The 21,640-nt window shown below is 37.2% G+C and overlaps 1 protein-coding gene across 1 annotated transcript in view; it reads left to right on the top strand.

Annotated features, from left to right (window-relative positions):
• The window catches only part of LOC143255572 (uncharacterized), a 40,269-nt gene extending 19,422 nt beyond the window's left edge, over positions 1-20,847 (top strand). Inside the window, exons 4-6 of the mRNA XM_076511435.1 lie at positions 5,004-5,548; positions 6,021-7,729; positions 20,257-20,847. Coding sequence (XP_076367550.1) covers positions 5,004-5,548; positions 6,021-7,729; positions 20,257-20,268 — 2,266 coding nt within the window. The 3' untranslated portion in view covers positions 20,269-20,847. The remainder of the gene's footprint in view (positions 1-5,003; positions 5,549-6,020; positions 7,730-20,256) is intronic.
• Positions 20,848-21,640: the final 793 nt, after the last annotated feature.

Here is a 21,640-nt window from a genome sequence, read left to right as displayed (position 1 = left end):
AATTTTGCTATGCTTAACACGGCTTACGGTGATGTTGCTATGAAGCGTACGGCATGTTTCAAGTGGCATGAACGTTTTAAGGATGGTCGACAGTCCATTGAAGATGATGAGCGTCCTGGACGTCCTTCCACGTCAACTGACGACCCCACACGTCGACGAAATCAACACCCTGGTGCGGGCAAATCGACGTCTGACTGTCAGGAAGCTTGCTGAAGAGTGTGGGATATCAGTTAGATCTTGTTACGAGATTTTGACCGAAAAATTGAAGATGCACCGCATTGCTGCGAAATGTGTGCCTCAGAACTCGTGAGTTTTTGGCCAAACACTCGATCACTGTTCTCCCCCCCCCCTACTCATCTGACCTTGCTCTTTGCGATTTTTTCTTGTTCCCCAAACTCAAAAGACCCCTGAAAGGAAGAAGATTTGAGACGATTCCCGAGATTAAGGCAAATGCGACGAAGGAGCTGGAGGACATTACAAAAGAAGCGTACCAGGACTGTTTCAACAAGTTGAAACACTGTTGGGATAAGTGTGTGTGTTGGGGAGGAGAGTACTTTGAAGGGGTCCCAGACATGTAACTTCCAAATAAAGTACATTTTGTTTTATGACGTCAGTCCGCGTATTTTTTTTGAACAGCCCTCGTACACGCCACATGTTAAATAATGGAAGTTGATTGGCTATCTTCTCTATGTATTAATTTTTTAAAAGCATTATTGCGTCAAGCACGAAATCGTGAGTACTTCTAAGAGCGAAACCAAAACTTACAGGATCGCTATACACATGCGCTAAATTTACGTAATAATGATTGATTTTTAGTGAGATAATAATTTTTATTATAATAGATTATTAATCTTCAGAATAAAAGTAAGTTAAGAGTAAATATAAAATTATATAAGTGTTCTAAAAATACGATATTAATATTCATGTAATTACCACAATACGTATCGTTATAATATATTGATTAATATTAAAAACATGAAAGAAGTCGGTTGGAATCTTTTCAACGCCAAGTATCTTCTACTCTGAGCCTGGCATGGCCTAGCGCGTTCAGGCGTGCGCTTCGTAATCTGAGGGTCGCGGGTTCGCGCCCGAGTCGCGCCAAACATGCTCGCCCTCCCAGCCGTGGGGACGTTATAATGTAACGGTCAATCCCACTATTCGTTGGTAAGAGTAGCCCAAGAGTTGGCGGTGGGTTGTGATGACTAGCTGCCTTCCCTCTAGTCTTACACTACTAAATTAGGGACGGCTAGCACAGATAGCCCTCGAGTAGCTTTGTTGGAAATTAAATATAAAACAAACATCAATACAAGTAAAATTGCGAAATTAAAAAACACACCAAAAAACAAAAAAAAACTTCTACTATATTCCAAAGTTATTCTTGGTCATTTTTTATGATTTTACGTGTATGTAATTAATTGTAGTTTAAAGTTTTACTAAACAAAGTCCAAATAAAGACTGTTTTATATCTTAATTTTTCCATGCGATTGTAAAGCTGATTATTTTATCTTCATCGTACATTATTTCGTATTCTATAAGGTAGTTTTATCGATTGTTTCATGCAAATTTATTTTTAATCTGTGTATTATGAAGCTGTCAAACATTCAAGATATAATAATGTGGTTTCTCTTAGAAATGATTATATTTTTGTAATCAAAAGTTGCGGCCCGAAGTTCCAATAAGAGAAAACTGTAAAAAATAAGATATCTTGTTAACTTCGAATTCATTCTCAATATTAATTTTTTACAACTGAAAATTTTGTATTTTTAAACAGTCGCTTTCACGTTACAAGACTTTATTCAAAAAATGAAAAAAAATTGACAAAAAATCCTTATAAAATGTTCTTATTTTCTCAAAGATATCGCAGATGGAGGTTTTAAAGTTCAATACAGGATATAAACTCCACGAACGAAGAAAATCTATACTAAAACAATGTGTACATATTTTACATTGACATGTCTCAGCTTATATTACCTGAAAATACCATTGACCTGTAATTTATGTCAATATTGCAGAACCTTAGCGTCCCTCAAACTCAAACTAACGTGCAGGGGTTTAGTTTAGAGAGAGAGAAATCAGAAGAGTTCTCTCTCCAACTGGGGTGTTCAGGAACGTTGTGGTTCCTCTTCGTCCCCTTTCGTGAATTCTTATTAGGAATAAGTTGTTTTTTTTTGTTTTTTGTTTTTTAATTAATTATTATTATTATTTTTAACTCTTTGGGTGGAGGATGTCTCTCTAAATGTTGTCTTGGGTAGAGGCAAAGGCAGCACCGGAAAAAAAAGCCGAGACCTGTCCCGAAAGGAAGAAGTCAAGCAAATGTGAACATGAATACAATTCATGAATAGAATTCAAATCAAATCAAACGGCGCGATTCAGGGTCTGGCAATAAAGTTGCCTGGGATCTAGAAATCCAATGCCTAAGTTTTTTGCCGTGGGGGGAAACGGGAGTGCCCCGAGAAAACCCACTTTCACAGGACAGGCGTCGAAAGTTTTGCCTGTCGTGTGCCCGGTATCTGAAAAAAAAAGAAAAAGAAATACATTAGCGTCCCTAGCAAGCAGGGTCGGATTTAGACCTTTATAGACCCTAAATCTGTAAAGATTACGGTGCCCCATATATATGCCATTTAATACCAAACCGTAAAATAAATTTTAATATTTCGAAATGAACAAAACAATGTATGATAAAATTAAAATAACTTCTTTCAATACTTCTGATTGCAAAACCCTGGATTATTTCAACGAAGCTGAGTCGATGAAGTATGTCCGCTTCTATACACAGTATATAAATATTTCTTCTTTTTTTTGTGGTGGTCCTGCTTTGCTTAACTTTACACAATTTGGCGTAAGTGATGAAAGTACATGAAGTATTTGAAATATTCTTGTTAGGTAAGAACATTAAAGCTGTCTTTACTACATTTTACGACATTTAAACATCACATAATTATATTTCGTTTATTTTTTTACCCTTCTGAAGTGTTCATGCTACCTGTAAGTTCTTTAAAATTTTGATATTTGGTATTGTCACTTTTAACCAGGGCCGAGTGTGGCTTCAATGAGTTGTGTGTTGGGCTGCATGTCAAAAGGTCCAGTGTTCGGGCCACGGTAACGCTGCGGTTAATACCTTCATCAGTGGGTGTGTTATAAGCTTGGCAGTTAATCCGACTGTTGGATGAGAGTGTTTGCGGGTGTAGGCTGCGCTAAATGTTTTCCCTGAGCGACAATTTCAAAATTATGGACTAATATCAGTATTGTAAACTTGTAAACACGTCGCCTAACCAGAGATCCCAAAGTTCAGACTTAACCAACCCTGATTTAAAACTACTGATTATTTGCAACCAATCGGCTACAAACGCTGACTGTTATTAACCGTCTCGAACCTTGGAACTTTCAAACGACCATTAGTTTGAAAAAAGGCACGGAAAACGTGCGGTTTGATTAAACATTTGTCATTATAATAATAATCTCAATCGGACTATAAAACGTACATGAAACTTTTAATTTAATAAATCCAAGTTTTCCATTTGCGAGAATGATGTTAACGTTTTCGTCTGTTTTTTTCCTTTTTATGTTTCTCTGAGAAAGAAGTTTTTGTTTGTTTTTTCACGTCTTCCCAACCCTTAGTTAATTTATATCATCACATAACCTATATAAAAACCAATGTGTCACGTCACGTTTGATTTCTCGAAATAGGAAGGGAGGCATAAAAGCCAAAATGCATTTATCCAGATAGATCAGTTCGATTACTGTTTGCCCATTACATTTTTAGTGACAAAGGTGCAAGGAGGCCGTGAGAAGGAGATGCCTTAACATTATAAGTGCAGCGAGTGTTAATATAATAAAAGTTAAAGGCGTAGTGTGGGATCACTTAGACTAGAGCTAAGTGCATAACATTTATCATAAAAGTAAAATATGGATTCAGTTTTAATCGTAGGTCGTTTCCGAAGTAAACTATTTTCTGTTATATCACCAACGTTTTTAATAATAATAAAAAAAATCCTGTATAATCGACGGAGACTAAATTAAGAGGACAACAAATATTTTTCCAGTCTTGTTTATACATTTTATTTTATACTCTCGGTGCATACACTAACAACAATATTGAGTTGTTCTTCTGTTACTAAGAAACATGACATAAGATTCATTTTTTGGAACGTAGTGTTATTAAACGCGCTGTCTTAATGTATATATGTAGGTACGTATATATATTTAGAAGATGTTAATGTACCTGGTTTTTGCCAATAATTATCCTATAGATACACCACAAATTCATTTCATGAATGATCTTAATTTTGATTGGCTCGTAAAAGAATTTACTGGCCTTTGACTGCCTCCACTGCACTGCTTTTACCTCATTGTTGGCGAAGATTGATTTTGTAGAATTTACTTCTTTCATATAGCTATCAAACGTGAGATTAGGGTAAACTATGGGGTGGGGACGAAAACACGTGCCTCATTTTTTTTGACCAGCTATACGCTAGTCTGTAATAAGTTACTGCAGATTATGTAATTAGAGAAAATGGAATGTCTAATCACATTATTTGGAAAAAGCTCCATTATACTCTAAAATAGTTAGAGAAAATGGGTTAAACTATATTTATCAAATTTATCAAGGTAAACTACATTATACATAAAGGAGTGAAATATCACAGTATACACTCATCAAGAGATATGGTATAACATACTGCACTCATCAGAAAACTGATATGACGTACTACGCTGCCCAGAGAATGGGGTGACGTATTGCCGTGTTCAATTTCTGTGTTATTTATACGTGGTAGAATAACGTAGTGAAATGTCGTTTTGTAGCCATTTGGTTGTATGCTTACCATATAATTATTTAATTTGTGACGTGATAATAGTTTCGATATCAAAATTTCTTCATGGAGCGAATAAAAGTCATTTTAATTTAGCTTAATTTTGAAATACAAATTATATCGTTAATACGTTTAAAAAGAAGTTTACCTCTTAATTAATGAGACATAATTATCAACTTATTTTATCATTAGTGAATCTTTTGACTCGGATCCAAAGAAGATTCAAGAAGCATCGTATCAGTCCCGAGATCCAAAGCCAAAACAAGATCTCTTAACATCAGATCACACCTTGGACCAAAGGCCAAAGAAGACATCAATGATGTCGCATTGTTCCTTAGACCCAAGGCCAAGAGAGGCTGTGATAACACCACATCAGTCTCTGGAATCGGAGCCAACAAAGAGTTTAACAACATCTTATCAACTCCCAAATGATAAGTACAGAAATGTCCATCTTGGTTTTCAAGGAAAATATTGTCGTGAAAATGTATCTCAAGAAATTTGTTTTCCAACCTCATTACAAGAGATAGAAGAAGACGGTATTAAAAGAGCTCGTTTGGACTTACCGAAAAAATACGAACATATGCACTTAAGTACTTTTATTTCTTCTCTACCGATAGCAAGTTTACCGCCGAAATATCGGCGTCTCCATTCCTTTGATACACTCGACGAAACAGACGCCAATTCGCCTGAATGTAAGGGAGACTGTCCATTAGATCTAACCATACCGCCTAGAAATGGTAATAGTTGAGTTCATTGAGGGTGAAGAAGATTCTTTAGTGTATTAACAACAAATATTAATAATTCAATCTTTGGCATGCAATATGCATTAAGTAGTTTTAACTCCTCTTAGTTTGCACATGATAATTAAATGATGCTGTTTTTATGGTAATCCACCTTTCTGACTTCTTCAATAATCAACATAGCGCTAAGAACGATTAACTTGAAACTATGAATTTACTTAAAGAATCAGAAATTAATCTACAGTAACATTTATTGCTTGACGATAAATAAATATTAAAAAGTGACTTTTGTTAAATGTATAACGTGTGTAAAAATTATGTGGTAAACAAATATTATTAACAGTCGAATATTTAACTTATTCTTCGTGACAGTTCTGTTAAATATACAAAGTAATAATTCCATTTAATATGAGGATAAGATTTATTGAATTATACGACAGGTCATTTCAAGTATTTGTTTTAATTACAGAAAAAGAAACAGGATCGGCCACTAAACCTGGAGCTCTGGTACAGAGAGTTCGTCCACAAATCCAACGACTGTCCGAATCATCTGATGCACCAGTAAGACAGCCACCAAAACGCGCTTTCCAGATTAAAAACAGTCAAAAGCAATTCACTCTGCTTGAATCGGGGCATCAAGAATCTCACACTTTGAGATCTGATGAGTTGTCCATCAAGAAAGAACCAACATCTGCATTACTCCAAAACGAAGCCAGTAAGATGGTTAACGGGGACAGCTGCATAATGCAAGATGTTACAAAAGAAGAATCAATTTTACGTACACTTCTGCTGGAAGATGGGGAAAACGGGTTCGATAACTCTTTGTATGAAAGTGACAAAAAAGAACCTGAAGAAGACAAATATTCTAATGAACCGACTATGGAACCTGTGAATAAGTTGCGACTTGTTAAAGACATAAAATTTCATTCAATAGAAAAGTTGTTACCAGAGACAAATGAGCAGAGTTTATCACCACTGACTGAAGAAAAGGAGACTCCCATTCTACTTGAAGAAAATCCAATCTTTGTAGAAAATGGTGACTGGAAGGAATCCTCAGTATGGGCAAAAGACACCCAAGCTGTGAAAGATAAAATCGAAAAATTGAGAAAAGAAATCCTGTACTTGGACATGATGGCTGCACAGAAAGAAAAGGAACGTTTATTAATTCTTCATTTCAAAAAGTACAAAAAGGAAGTTATGAAGAAAATCTTCAAACAAAGAATTTTACCATCAAAACGGACAGAAACGAAACCTCAAAGTGACCTGAAAACTAATGATGAAAATTGCGCTGTCTTAAATCAAGAATCGGAAATTTGCTTACCAATATCTGCACAGTCCCAACCGTCTGATATAAGTCATTGCCTTACACGCACCGATTCAAATTCAGTAAAGTCTCGCAAAGAAACCTGCCTTGTGCGCCCCCTACAGCATGTTGAGAACAATTGTGATTCTCTTCAGAAAGATTCGTTGACCAATGCTGAATTTCAGATAGTAAAAAGTACAGGTGTGAAAACTGACAGAGATTTAGAAAACGAACGTCTGACCAAGAAATTGGTTAGAAAGGGCAATGGTCAAACAAAAGTTGAAGATCTTTCAAACTCAGCAGAAACTGTGATCACAGGGTCTAATCACCAAATGTTTTCTCCAAGGACCAACATGAAGTTGTCAAATTTTTCTGTTGCCAGTCTGTCCACCAGCCACGTGCCCCAATGCTCCTCAGCTTCGTCACCATTTACAAGTGTGGCACACTCTAAACATGAAAAGATAAAATTTGCCCCAGTGTTTAACACTCCGTCTGTAACCCCAGTAACAGACTTGAATAATGTCATTCCTATTGAGAATGGGTCTTATTTCACGACACCAAAGAGCTTCACTTCAACTTCTTGTATTGCTACTCAGCAAAGGGCTTTGCATCTTGGTAGAGCAGAGTGTCTGCCTCATTTTTCTGAGAAGCCTTCACCCTCAGTATCTACCTATCAGCCAATTTCCCCCATCCACAGGCTCCAAGCAACGACCTACACTCCTTTCAACTTGACTTCGAATTCCCCAACTGCTATGATTCCATCTTGGATTCCCATGGGATATCCTTGGTGGGGTACGTTGCCTCCTGCGGAGTATCAAACCAGTAACCAAAGGTCGGGAGTAGCAACAGAGAGCAGCGAAGATGGGATTAAAAAGGTAAAACTAAACCGGATTAGTCCTCACAATAGTGTTTTTTCATACTATTCACCACTAGTAAGGTTGACATGTTGTATCATATTAAGTCTAAGTTTCTTGCTATCAGAGTATTTGTTGTAAAGCACTTACTAAAACAAGATGTGTGAAATTATTCATTATCTGTGTAATGTTACATGGGAAGTCCCAGTAGTAGTTAATGGGTCTAATTGTAATATTGACATATTTCTGTTTAAAGTTTGTGTGACTCATACGTCATTAGGAATCCTGTTTTGTGTGACTCGTACGTTATTTGGAACCGGAAGAACTCGGTAACATCCATAAAAACAATGAATCTATGTTTTACTGAATAAGTTCAACTGTTTATTCAGTGAAAAACGAAATATCACGATTTGTTATTACTTGTACCTATATAGTGTTTTATTTATGTTGTCGCTCTTTACATTTTTAAACACAATTCGATTCGCTCGTGCGTCATGTATTGGTTACTGTATCGTGCTGCTATGCCTTTTCAACACACTTCAAAAATTTCGGGTGTTTGCACGTTGCTGAAATTGTCGCTGACCCTTTTTGTTTGGGTAAAAAAGTTAGTTAAAGCCATTGTTGCAGTGGCTAATGTAGATTAGTAGTTCAAAATTAGGGAGTCCTAGAGCCCACGTGCATGTAAGTTAGCCTTAAATTTATATTTTACATCTTGCTCACGAAAGTTGCACCAAATTAAATTGAAGATTTTATTTTATCATTCAATATCTTATTTCCCGAAAAAAAAAAAAAAAAAAGAAAATATCCTGTACCTCTTTTCTTTTTAACCTGTTAAAAGATAATGTGTCGAATTTTAAAATAGTCTTTTTGGTTTTTGTAGAACAGATTTTTTTGTATACTTTTATGTCTTGTAAGAACAAAAATTATGTTGAAAATCTTGCAAATAGCAAAGTTCGTTATGTGCTGCCTGTCACCGAGATTGCTATCCAATCTGTGATCATGTTTCACCACTTCTGTCATCAGATTCAGTGATCAGTTTTAGAACGTTGTGCAGCCTTTGCTCACCTATAATGATTAATGAATTTGTGATCATATTGTTTGTAACATCTGTATTTCATCCATGATATATCACCACTAGTACCATAAAATACAGGTATTGATTTTGTTTATATTTCATTGCTAGAACCATGAAATATCAGTGGCCAGGTGGGTTAAGGCGTGCGACTCGTAATCTGAGGATCGCGGGTTCGCATCCCCGTCGCGCCAAACATACGCGCCTTTTCAGCCGTGGGGGCGTTATAATATGACGGTCAATCCCACTATTCGCTGGTAAAAGCGTAGCCCAACAGTTGGCGGTGGGTGGTGATGACCAGCTGCCTTCCCTGTAGTCTTACACTGCTAAACTAGGGACAGCTAGCGCAGATAGTCATCGAGTTGCTTTGCGCGAAATTCAAACGTAAACAAACAAGCAATCATGTGTTACTGAGAGTAACACGAAATACCAGAATTTAATTGTGTTGATTTTGCATTGGTAGTGTGATAAAATACTGGTATTAATTGTGTTACTATTTCACTGCTACCAACATTGTTTCACTGACAGCTACACCATTGTGTTTGTGCTGTTTTTCTGCATGTTCAGTTTCAATGTATGCACGTGTTCAGAAGAAGATAAAATTACTTCAAGTCAGACCGGAATTAGCGTCTAAAAATAGTAGTGTTGTATTCAAATTGGATCACTAGTTGTGGTCTACGTTACCGATTAATGCCAGTTATCCAGAAACGCTAAACCAACAAAAAATTTCGTTTTATACAAGTACTGTTACTTTGTCTTTCTTAAATTGTCGCTGGTAATGAGTGGTAATATTTATAAGCTTACAAACTTAAGGATTTAAAGAGAACTCTTGGCTTATAGATGTCGCTTGTTGAGATTTTTCACGACTTGCAGTTTTAATGCAATTTTTTATGCGAACTTTTGGTGAACCATTGTCGTTACTTTCCTACACATGTATGTGGTTGGTATAGTAACGAAAAAACCTTTTATTTTGTTTTCCGTGTATTTTACATGTAATTATCAAATATATGTTAGCCACTAGTACGTTTTCGCAGCGAGTTTTCGGCCCGGCATGACATGGTAGTTAGGGCACCAGATTCGAAATCTGATGGTCGCGGGTTCGAATCCCCGTCATACCAAACATGTTCGCCCCTTCTTCAACCGTTGGGGCGTTATAATGTACAGTCAATCCCACTATTCGTTGGTAAAAGAAAAGCCAAAGAGTTGGCGGTGGGTGGTGATGAATAGTTGTCTTCCTTCTAGTCATACAAGTTAGGGTCGGCTAGCGCAGATAGCCCTCTAGTAGCTTTGCACGGAATTCAAACACAAACAAACAAATAGTCATTGTGTTTTCCTTCTGTCCGTAGTTTTTGAAGTAAATGTAATTCAAAATATAATATTGAATAGAATTTAAAGTTATTTAATTAGTTTATTGTTTTAAGTGCTTAAAGCAAGGGCGTAGCCAACATTATACAGTGCAGGTATCCTTTAAAAAACACTTGATCCTTCTCTTGTATTAAGTGACTACTAAGTGGTAACCGATGTTTTCAAATTATTTGTTGTAATCTTTCGATTATTGTTAAGTGAGTATTGAAAGGCGTGTACTACGTTAATATAAATGTATGTCAGTAGCTCCTCAAAATTCCTTTTCCGGTACTGCAAAATTAGGGACGGCTAGTGCAGATAACCCTACAATGTGCAAAAGGGGCAGTTCTCCAAGGCCCACACCCCTCAGGGGACAGCTGCGCGTTTCAAGTATAATAACAAAATAAAATATGAAGTGTATAATGAAATAATAAAGATAAACCTATTTCTTCTCAAATCGTATGGTGTTTTCTTAAAACCCGGGGAGAGGGAGGCGTAGGTGAATTAATTTATACTTCGTCTTAAATACGCAAATGATTCAACATGGAACTCTTTCCCTCTAGATCAGGCACCTGCAATGAGCTTTTTAAATATAATATCAAAATGTGAATAATTTGCAACGGCTGTGCATCTTACACTGTGATCCACATGTAAATCGAAAAATGTTATTCAGCTCGTGTCCTGGAGGAAGTTGCATGTGCCTGCTCTGGACTATCAGTTCCAAATTAGGGACAGCTAGCGAAGATAACAGATGCCCAAAGATTTCGTCAGGCACGTAAAAATATTATTTTAGAGCATCTGATAATCGAGAGTAGCACTCGTGTTTAATGCGAGTCTGTGTTCCAATCCAATAATTTTTCTTAAGAGTTGTATATTCATTTTCGGGAATTTGAGCCTCGGGAATGCTGAGCGTGTCCCAGTGTTTAGCATGTCGAATTACGAATCTGAGATTTCGCGTGTTACCACCAAGCAAAACTATGCCTCGTGCTTTAGGATCTTTGATGCGGTATGAGAGTTATAATCAAATCTTAAGACTAGCACAAGAGTTGATGGTGGTTACCAACTTCCCTTATAATGTTTCTCTACAAACTTTGCATAAAACCTAACTAGCAAACGTGCCTTTTCTGTATGAATTTGATAATTAGGTTAGTGTTTAATAACTGATTTATATATAGTGATATATTAAGTATCACTGAACTTCTGTTCTGCACAAAATTTGTTCAGTATTTAGTGGTTCATAATAAATAGAAAGAAATTACTCAAATTCTGATAGAAACAATTTCATATTTATAAGACAACTTAGGAGTCTGAAAATAATTCATATTTCTTAGGGTCGCGGGTTCGAATCCCCGTCGCACCAAACATGCTCGCCCTTTCAGCCATGAGGGCGTTATAATACAATGGTCAATCTTACTATTCAGGGGGTAGAAAGTAACCCGAAAGTTGGCGGTGAGTGATAACTAGCTGCCTTCTCTCTAATCTTGCACTGCTACATTGTGGACGGTTAACGCAGATAACCCTCGTGCAGCTTTGCGCGAAATTCAAAAACAAACAATTCATAGTTTGCCAGTTTACTCGAGGGTATATTTGTAGCATTTTATAAAAATATTTTATCCACGTTGAATAAGATATAGCTCCTGGTTAGGGATATGATAAACACCTACAGGATGTGCAAATATAATGTAATATTTAATTGTGATATCCTAGCATGCGTGTTACGGGTAAAATGTGATACAGCGATACGATACGATTTATGTATCTTCACGAAATTTGTCAAGATTTCAGTAAACATTACAAGTGCTTTGTACAGAAAACAAAATCATAATTTTTAATGAAGTATCTGTGCTGAAAATTAATTATTCAATAAATAAAGATCGGTATTGAATACCAATGGTTTATCAAAAACATTACATTCAAAGAAACAACAAACTAACAGTAACAAAACAGGTAGACATATATTAATTCTTTTTATTTTATTTCTCTTACGAGCTGCCATTTAGCTGGAATAAACCACTGGTTAAACTTCGGTATGTAGACGTGTATCGTATCTCGGTATCTCTCTCTCTCTCGAGGTGTTTGGGTATATAAATTTGTATACCCTGGAGGGTCAGGTACACTAGATTTCTTCCTTTTTCATTTTCATTGTTAGAGTGGATTTGTTAGTATATTTAAAGTTAATACATGAGGGCCAGAGTGATGAACATTACTCAGGTCCTTTTCAGGGCAATGTCCATGTATATTGTACTTTCAGATTTTCTAAGTCCAGATCATAGGGGCTGTTTTATTTTAGCACTATATTTTACTGATTTTTTATATTAATTTTAATTAAATATCTGATGTATAAATATATCAGGGAGAGGTGTTTAGGACTCTCTTCATCATATATACAATACCTGTCTAGTTCGCATAACAGCTCATTTTTTTCCAATTTTTATCGAAATGTTTTATTGTACTATGTAGAAGTCTATCTGGTATTGTTTCTATATTAGAGTATTTGTGCATGAATTTTGAAGAAGTGGTTTTTGGTACTCTATATTCTGTTGTAATTAATGTATTTTGTAATGATTGTAATTTGGTTTGCAGTTTTTTTTACTTACGTTAATCCATGCAAGAGCTGCATAGTCTAACTACTGGTGTTATATATGTTTTGTATATTTTAAGGATGTTTTCAGGTGTTGTTCCACAATTTTTACCAGTTAGACTCAAGCATAGTTTATTCTTAGTCAAATTTTAGTTTTTATGTTATTTACTTGTTTTGTCAAGGTAAGCTTAAAATCATATGTTAGTCCTAAAAATTTTGCAGATGTAGCAGTCTGGAGAAGCTCTCTGTTCAGGTAAATCTAGATAAGTGTCGCTTGGTTTGTTTTGAATTTCGCGCGAAGCTACATGAGGGCTGTCTGAGCTAGCCGATCCTAATTTACCTACTCGATTTCTGTGTTGTTTACTCTATACTGATTGGTCTGTCGTGATAAGATGTATGAAAAACAGCGAACAATTTTCACGTCCATCCTTTACTAAAACCATAAATGGTTTCTAAGAAACTGAAAAACGGGAATATTCAGTGTTCTAAGAGAGCCGTTTTAGGTGTAAGAAACCCATCATTTAACATTTCCCTACCATCTATCATAAAGTAAGGGGCTGTTTTTTTATTTAATAAAACAGGTTTATAGAAATATTTGTTTTTATTTGTCTCAAACTATAAATCAAATTTATGGATGAAACTAAAGGCTTGGAGGCTAAACTATTTTAAATAGTTTTTAAAATCTATTTTTGTGTGTTGTTAATGGATTAAATATTATTAAAATGTCTGTTTATGTATGTTTTTAATAACACAGATTTTGGAGACTGAAATGTTTGCTAAATATTATTAAAACGTATTTTTCTGTATTTTTAATCGTTTACTTAAATTATTAATGGCCCATATTTTAAAGAAGTATTTGATGTGCGTTGTTTGTTGTTTTATTTCACATTTGGAAGCTCACATTTTTATAAATACACATTTTGGGAGATTTTATGTCTGCCTTTTCTAATCTCTGGTATCATCTTTTAGATTTCCGAGTTAAAAACTTCATACAAATGTGTAAAACAGATAGCGAGTACGTGTAATCGTAACAAAATCGTTGTAAAACATTTCCTCTTCTACTGGTAATAGTGTATGGAAGTATCAACAGTGTTACAGCTTAACTAGTGATAATGTGTAATGGTTGTTGAGAAAGAAACGTGCACATATTTCTTCGGTGCCAACCGTATTCGATTACACCGAAGAAACCTTAAATATTGATATTGAAATAGTAGACAATCATACCTCGTATGGGTATTAAAACTTTGATTGAAATATAGTACAGATAACGTTCGACCTTTTAAGTCATCCTCAGGTTAACAAAGAGATTGCAGTTGACCCTAGCAAAGTTGTTAACCTGAGGATAACCTAAATAAAGTCAAAATGTTGTTCTATACTATATATTAATTAAAGTTTAATACCCAAACTAGCCATTTTTACAGTACATTTATACTTCCGTTTGGTTTATCGTCATCAGGAGTAGATAATCAGATTGCGTCTTGCCTTATCGTCCCCATTCAGCACAATGCATTTCCTCCATGGAAGTTTAATTATATGAGCTCGTAAGCTTGTTTCGAAACTGTCTGTAGGTAGTTAGAATTATTGGTCACATAAACCATCCTCGAGAGTACAAAATGGAGTGCGTAAGGTAAAGGATCTGAGCTATATATGTGAGAGAACTTCTGAAACGCACGTGTCTTGGCACAGCGGTAAGTATTCAGAGTTACAATGCTAAAATCAGTAGTTTGATTCCCCTCGGTAGACATAGCAGATAGCCAGATGTGGCTTTTTAATAAGAAAAACAAACAAACGTTAATGCACGTCTTGGATGCAGACTTTAAGTTACTGTTTTGTAATTGCGTCGAACAGCAGTTATTGCAGAAGTACGTAGCATGTGATGGGACAAGCAAGAGACGTTTATTGACCTATTTGACACGGATCATTCGTCAGCCGTAATTTACCCGTATTCATTATGTGGGAAAGGAAACTACCTTTGTTTCTAAAAACTCTTCATGTTATGTGTTCCAGATGCTTAAACACAGCATATTTACTTATGGATACTATTTGGAATTCCCTCGGTGTGGATTCCTGTACGTGGTGAGGGTATCTCCCAGGGAAGGTTCTGTTCTTTTAGTTTACCTCCTCTGGGATCTAAACATCCACCCACGTGTTTGCCGTGCGTAGTGACCCGTGAAGGGGAGACGAAGATCCTGGTGGTTGAAGAGCCCAACTCCAACACACCACTTTGGCCTTTAATTCCTGTATACAGGCGGCCTTGGAGTAGACCCCCAGGGTCAGTCGGCTAGTCCACTTGTGCTAAATTCAACCAAGTATCAGTGTTGGGTGTTCTCGACGGGGTTGTGGACATTGTCTGATACGGGGTATTTGAGTATAGTGCTCACAAAACCCTGGCGTTGCTGCAAGTGTCATTGTTTGGCATTGTAGTGCGTCCCCTCCATGGTGGGTGGGGTCAGTGGGCGCCGAAATATTGTTTTTATTATGGGTCATCCAAATAAAAACTTAGATAAAATAGTGAAAAAAACAATCAATAGGTAAACGACCACGTCTTGAAGATTCTAAGCAGCAATCTTCAACTTCTGTAACACATGTACCTCATTTTATTATATTCTCTTTCAGACAAGCATTTAGGGCAAATGTCTCCCATTTTAATTCAGAATGGGCTAGAGGGGCTTGCTGCCTCTCTAAAGTCAGTCAAAAAGCTTTGCTCTGGTGGCATATTGGTGGAAACATCCACATCTAAACACAGTGAACTCTTCTTACATTCAAAGGTGATTGGGGATATATACATTGAGATTACTCTTCATGCTACATTTAATTCCTCATGAGGAGTTATTGTTGAGAGGGATTTGAAGAACATCCCCGATTCGGAGATTCTCCACTTAAGGAGTTTCTACACTGAAGCGTATCTCCACTCGCAAAGATGGAATTATGATTCTGACCAATGGCCTCATTCTGACATTTACATCCCCACGTCCACTTGTCGCCATTAAGGCAGATTATTTTAATTGCAAGATACCACCATTCATTCCAAACCCTATCAGCTCTTTCCAGTGTCAGAGGTTCGGTCGCTCGAAAACATCATGTCGTGGTTCCTTGAAATGTGCTCATTGCAGTGGCAAAGACCACGATGCCTGTGAGTGTGAAACGGACCCTCGTTGCGTCAATTACAATGGCTCTCGCCCATACTTCTTTCGTTCTTTCTCTAAATAGTTGGAAGAAAAAGAGCGTTTGAAGACGATTCAAAACATTAACGTATCCTGAGACTTGAAAGTTGCTGTCCATCACTCCATCTCAGATGTATGCTGCTGCACTTCATTCCACTATTACAGTGGGAGTGCAGACGGATTTCTGTTTACCTCCAAAAGAATCGTTCTCAAACCATATGAAGTCTTTTGACTTCCATGGTTAGAAAAGTTGATGAATCAACGTCAACACGCATCTCTGTTCCTAACATTCATTCCAGCAAACCCCAAGATCCACTTCCTTTGGTTCCGAGTACGAGCATTTCCTTTCTCCTGCCCCAAAATGCAAAACGATCATTCGTTCACGTCCTCAGTCTCTGGAATCCTCTTCTAACAACAAAGACCTGCCCAGCTGACTCAGGGCAGGATCCATGGAGGAGTATCAACACACCTCCCTCGAATAAAAAAAATAAATAAAAAAGACTTAGTCGAAAAGAGAAAGACTATCCAAACAATTGGCCGACACACAAATAAAAATGGCTACCTTGATACAATGGAACTGTCTACAGTCTGGATGGCATCAAAGCACTGATTGCTTCCTACCATCCTGAATGTCTTTCCTTACAGGAAACGTTTCTGAAACCTGCCGATACAGCACCTTTTGGCAGTTTTCTTTGTACAGAAATGACAGGGTGATGGATGAGTGCATGGAGGGGCGGTAATGTTGGTTGATCAGCAAGTATCCACCCTGTCTTTGCCACTTGACACACCCTTGGAGGCCATAACCATCTGTGTATCCTTGAGTCGTACCATCATTGTTCTTTATCTGTCGTCAGGAGAGACTTATGATCAATCAAACCTTAATGTTCTCATTGAACAGTTGCACTCTCCCATTTTTTTAATCCTGGGGGACTTTAATGGATATCATCCCCTCGGATGGGAGGAGTCGCTCCATAGAACTTATACTCTCTGATCACAACCATTTATTTTTTCAATACTGGTTCTTATACTTATTTTCATGCACCTAGTCAGTCCATTACTGCTTTTGTTCTCTCAGCTTGCTCCCCTTCTCTATTCTCCCACTTTTCATGGAGGGTTGACAATAACCCACGTGGCAGTGATCATTCTCCCATCATTTTGAGAGAGACTGGCTGTGGTCGATATCACCCGATCCGTGTTCTCTGGAAGCTGTATCAATCAAATTGGTCCTCTTTCACTGCACTCACAGAACTTGATCCTGCCATCGTCTGTAAGCCATCAGTAGACGACTGCATGGCAGCAGTGACTGATTGTATAATACAGGCAGCTGCTCAATGTATTCCTGAAACCTTGACATGTTTTCCACGATATTCTCGTCTGTTGTGGAATCCCGTCTGCCACATGGCAAGGAAGGCTAAAAAACGGACCTGGGATACTTTTCGTAGGTATCCCACACTTTCGCTTCACATCGCTTTCCAGCAGGCTCGTGCACGTGCTCGTCGGGTAAGACGTCAAAGCTAGAAGAATTAAGTTTACAACGAGCATATCTTCTATCACCAGTTCCAAAGTCATATGGGACAAGATTCGAAAGGTCAGTGGGCAATATAATGCTGTCCCTCTCTCGATCTTGCTCTCTGATGGCCAGGAAGTAGCTGATACTTGAAGCATCTCCGATACTCCAGGTGAAAGCTTTTGCCAGGTATCTAGCATCTCTGCTTCATTCTCCACCTTCTTAGCCATCAAGACTTGAGCAGAGCGATCACCTCTTTCCTTTTGAGCTGATTGTCTCTATGATTATAATCGCCCCTTTACACTGGTGGAACTCAAACTGGCCCTTCATCAGTCTGGCAGTACATCAGTTGGACCTGATGATGTACACTACGAGATGCTGCTCCACCTATGTCTTGCTTCTCTTGCTATTCTTCTGATTGTTTTTAACTGGATCTGGCAGGAGAATGTTTTTCATGATGCCTGGTACCAGACAATTGTTCTAGCTTTCTCTAAGCCTCGGAAGGATCCCAAGGTTTTTTTAAACTTCCATCCAATTGCTTTGACGAGCTGTCTCTGTAAGACCTTAGAGAGAGTGGTTAATGTTCATCTTGTTTGGTTCCTCGAATCAAAAGCCTCCTCTCGCCCACCGAGTGTGGATTCAGACAACAGCACTTCATTATAGACCACATGATTCGACTTGAAATGTCAATCAGAGAAGCCTTTCTCAAATGACAACATCTTGTATCAATATTGTTTGACATAGAGAAGGGTTATGATACAACATGTAGGTATGGCATTTTGCAAGACTACCATTTATATGCGTTATGTGGTCATTTGCCCATTTTTATTAAACATTTTTAATGGACAGGCGATTCCAAGTGCATGTGGGTTCGACACTTTCCCTTCTTTTCTACAGGAAGTTGGAGTCCCTCAGGGCTGTTTTTTGAGTGTCACAATCTTCACTATAAAAGTTAATGCCATCACTGAACAATTCCTTCTCACTGTTGCAAACGGGCTCTATGTCGACGACTTTTACATCTCAAGCTAGTCGTCGAACAGGAGGTATATTGAGCGGCAGCTACATACTACCCTCAATCGTTTACTGAAGTGGACCACAGCAAACAGTTTTAACTTTCTCTCTTTCTCTCTCTTTCTAAAACCGTTTTCATGCACTTTCGCCACCAACGGGGTATTCGTCCTGATCCTGAACTCTGTATTGGGGAAGTTGTGTTGCCTGTGGTCGCTGAGACAAAGTTCTTGGAGCTTATCTTTGACCGTAAGCCAAGCAGCGACGAATCTAATGTACAAGAGCACTGAACATCGTCCATGTCTTCTCTTCCACCACTTGAAGAGCGGGTCGATGTTCTGTGCTAAAAATGCGATACTTACCATAGCATCCCACTTAGGTTGTGTTTTCCTTTCTCGGTGGGCCATGCTTTTTCAGAACAGACGATTTGCCGTTTTTCATTTTGACCCTTATATCCAGGCGCAGTTGGATGATTTGGGTCTGTCTTTGGATAACATTGCTGTATCCACTGGTTAGTTTATCCCACCATGGCTTATTACAATCCCCAAATGTGACCTGTCTTTAAGTCATCTGAGAAAAGCAGATACTCCCAATTGGAAATATTGTCTGTTATTTGCTGACCATCTTTCGATCCATCCTTCTATTCCTATTTATACGGATGGTTCGATGGTTGCGCACACAGTTCACTGCTGAACTGTACGCTATTTCTCTTGCCCTGGATCACACAGAAGTACTCAAATTGCACTATTTATACTGATTTGCTTAGTTCTCTACTGGCCCTGGAATCGCTTCACGTTATTTCACACCCTGTTCTCGCCGATATTGAAAACCGACTGGCCCATTTCTCTTTAGCGTCTACTTCTATACAGTTTTTCTGGATACCAGGCCACGTTGGTTTTCGTGGGAACGGGCTCGCTGACATCGAAGCTAAATCTGTCTGCTCTGGCATTATCACTGTTGTGCCTGTTCCATACATGGACTATGGTCCCGTATTCAAGACTCGGCTCCGTGCCAGATGGCAGTTGACTTGGAGTGGGTAACGTGAAAACAAGCTTTTTCAAATAAAACACACTATTGGACTTTGGCCATCTTGCTTCCATATTGATCAGAAAGGGGAAGTTGTCTTAACTAGACTACGCATTGGTTACAGTTTTTTAACTCATTATTTTCTTTTATCTGAGACTGATGCACCAACGTATTATCTGTGTACCACTGAGATCACAATAAGCCACATTTTACTCTCTTGCCGTCGTTACGACTGTCAACAACGGCACCATTTTAATCATGTTTTATCCCAAGGTTTATCAGTAACGTTAAACAGTGTTATTGGCGATGGTGACACTGTCTACCTTAAAAAATGTTTTTAGTTTTTTAAAGGTCGTTAATCTTTTTTAATGCTATTTAAATTTTTAATTTATAATTTAGACCTTTTTTAATGTGATTTCCTTTTAACAATTAAAGTTACAACTATGTCGATTTGCAATTAGAAAATGGCCGTAATGTCAAACAACTCGATATCAGTACTGGAAAGACCAACTTCAGGTGTCTAATGCTGATGGTTGAATTACTCGTTAGTCATCTTGGCGAGTTATAATAATTAACATTTTGCTACAGAAAGTCTTTTAAAACTTGTATTACTGTAGTTCCTCTCTTACTGCTGTAAACTATATTTAAAAAAATGGATTTAATGCTATTTAAGTTTTTAATTAAAAATTAAACTTTGTTTGGTTTTACTTTAATTCCTTTTTACGAATATTAATAATTTTAATTTACTTTTAACTATTTACCGGATGTTTTTGCGCCATAAAACGCCAAACCAACCAGTCATTTGGAATAAGCGTAGATTATTTAAAGTTAACTTCTTTTTTATAGGCATGGAAATGAACAGAACATTCAAAGAGAAGTGGTTTCGGAATTTGATCCGATCACAATGGAATAACCACCTTAAGGACGTTTTCTCCACGACAAACCAAAAAAAAGAATGGACGAGACGACTCGACATTCTTCATCTGAAAGACTGTAAAATTGTGATTGTGTATGTCACACTTGTGAAATGTAAACAGAACATTTGTTAAACTTCGGGTCATAACTTGATAATAAAATACGAAAGCTTGAATAGCTACGACACTGTAATACATGAAACCTAGCAAGGAAAAAAAAAAGGTTTAAAGTTATAATGAAATGAAGTTTACATATTTGTTTAATCGTTAAAGAATGTTACGTATTATGTCAGATCTATATTTTAATATTGTTTGTTTTCATTTTACAGTTTCGTTGGTTCACAAACACACACTTAGTTTAATTTCTGTAGTTCTTTATGTCGCAGTGGAACACGATTTCTCTTACTGAAAGTCAAACTTGTAAAAATGTTTCTGTAAAATTAAAGTTTTTCTTTTCTTTTGTCAGATCTTTGTAAATAATGGATTTCAGTTTTAACGATTAATAAAAGCGTATGAAGCATGATGAACCGTGTTTGATTTTTAATTACTGCTAATTCAAACTATAGTTAGTGTTCCCGTTATCAGGTTCTTATGATCCGCTACTTTTCAGTCAAGTAGAGACAACTTCGTAACCCTTAAGTTTTGTAGATAGTGAGTGTATCCAGTTGGAAGTCATGTAGAACTGTGCTTCGAGTGATCCGGATTTCGAGGCTTTATATAATGAATACGTTCCACACTTTCAGCTCTTGGCACGTTAAAAGAAGCAATAGTCAATCCCGTTATTTGGTTGTATAAACCTAATAAAGCTGCCGATTGGTTGATTGCCTTCCATCTGGTTCGAAATTAGACGAGTAGTTTCACCAGGCCGCTCGGGTTGAAAAATACACTTTTCTGTGAAATAAAAAATCAAATCCACCATTTTCTTTTGAATGGAACAATCACCGTGGACTTGATCTTCTAACAGTACTTCACATTCTGTAAACGTATTAAATATTGTGGTATGAGGTGACTCGGATATTTCCTCCAAATATTTTAAGAGTTAAGTATTTATCACACAAACTACTCTCATTAAAATGTATCAAGTTGAACTTTATAACACAATTCTAGGTTCATTTAATCTAATAACATTTTTTCTTTAAGAAAAGGCTCCCTTGTGCCACAGCGGTATGTTTGCAGACATACAACGCTAAAATCCGGGTTTCGATACCCGTGGTGGGCAGAGCACAGAGATCCCATTTTGCAGCTTTGTGCTTAATTTCAAACAATCATTTTATTCTATAAGACTCGCTTTCGGATAAAGTTGACTTGAATAATCT

This window comes from Tachypleus tridentatus, chromosome 7 (genome assembly GCF_004210375.1).
Source record: "Tachypleus tridentatus isolate NWPU-2018 chromosome 7, ASM421037v1, whole genome shotgun sequence".
In the NCBI taxonomy this organism is placed as follows: Eukaryota; Metazoa; Arthropoda; class Merostomata; order Xiphosura; family Limulidae; genus Tachypleus; species Tachypleus tridentatus.
Note: the sequence above shows the minus strand (reverse complement) of the source record. Positions and strands in the feature narration are given on the sequence as shown.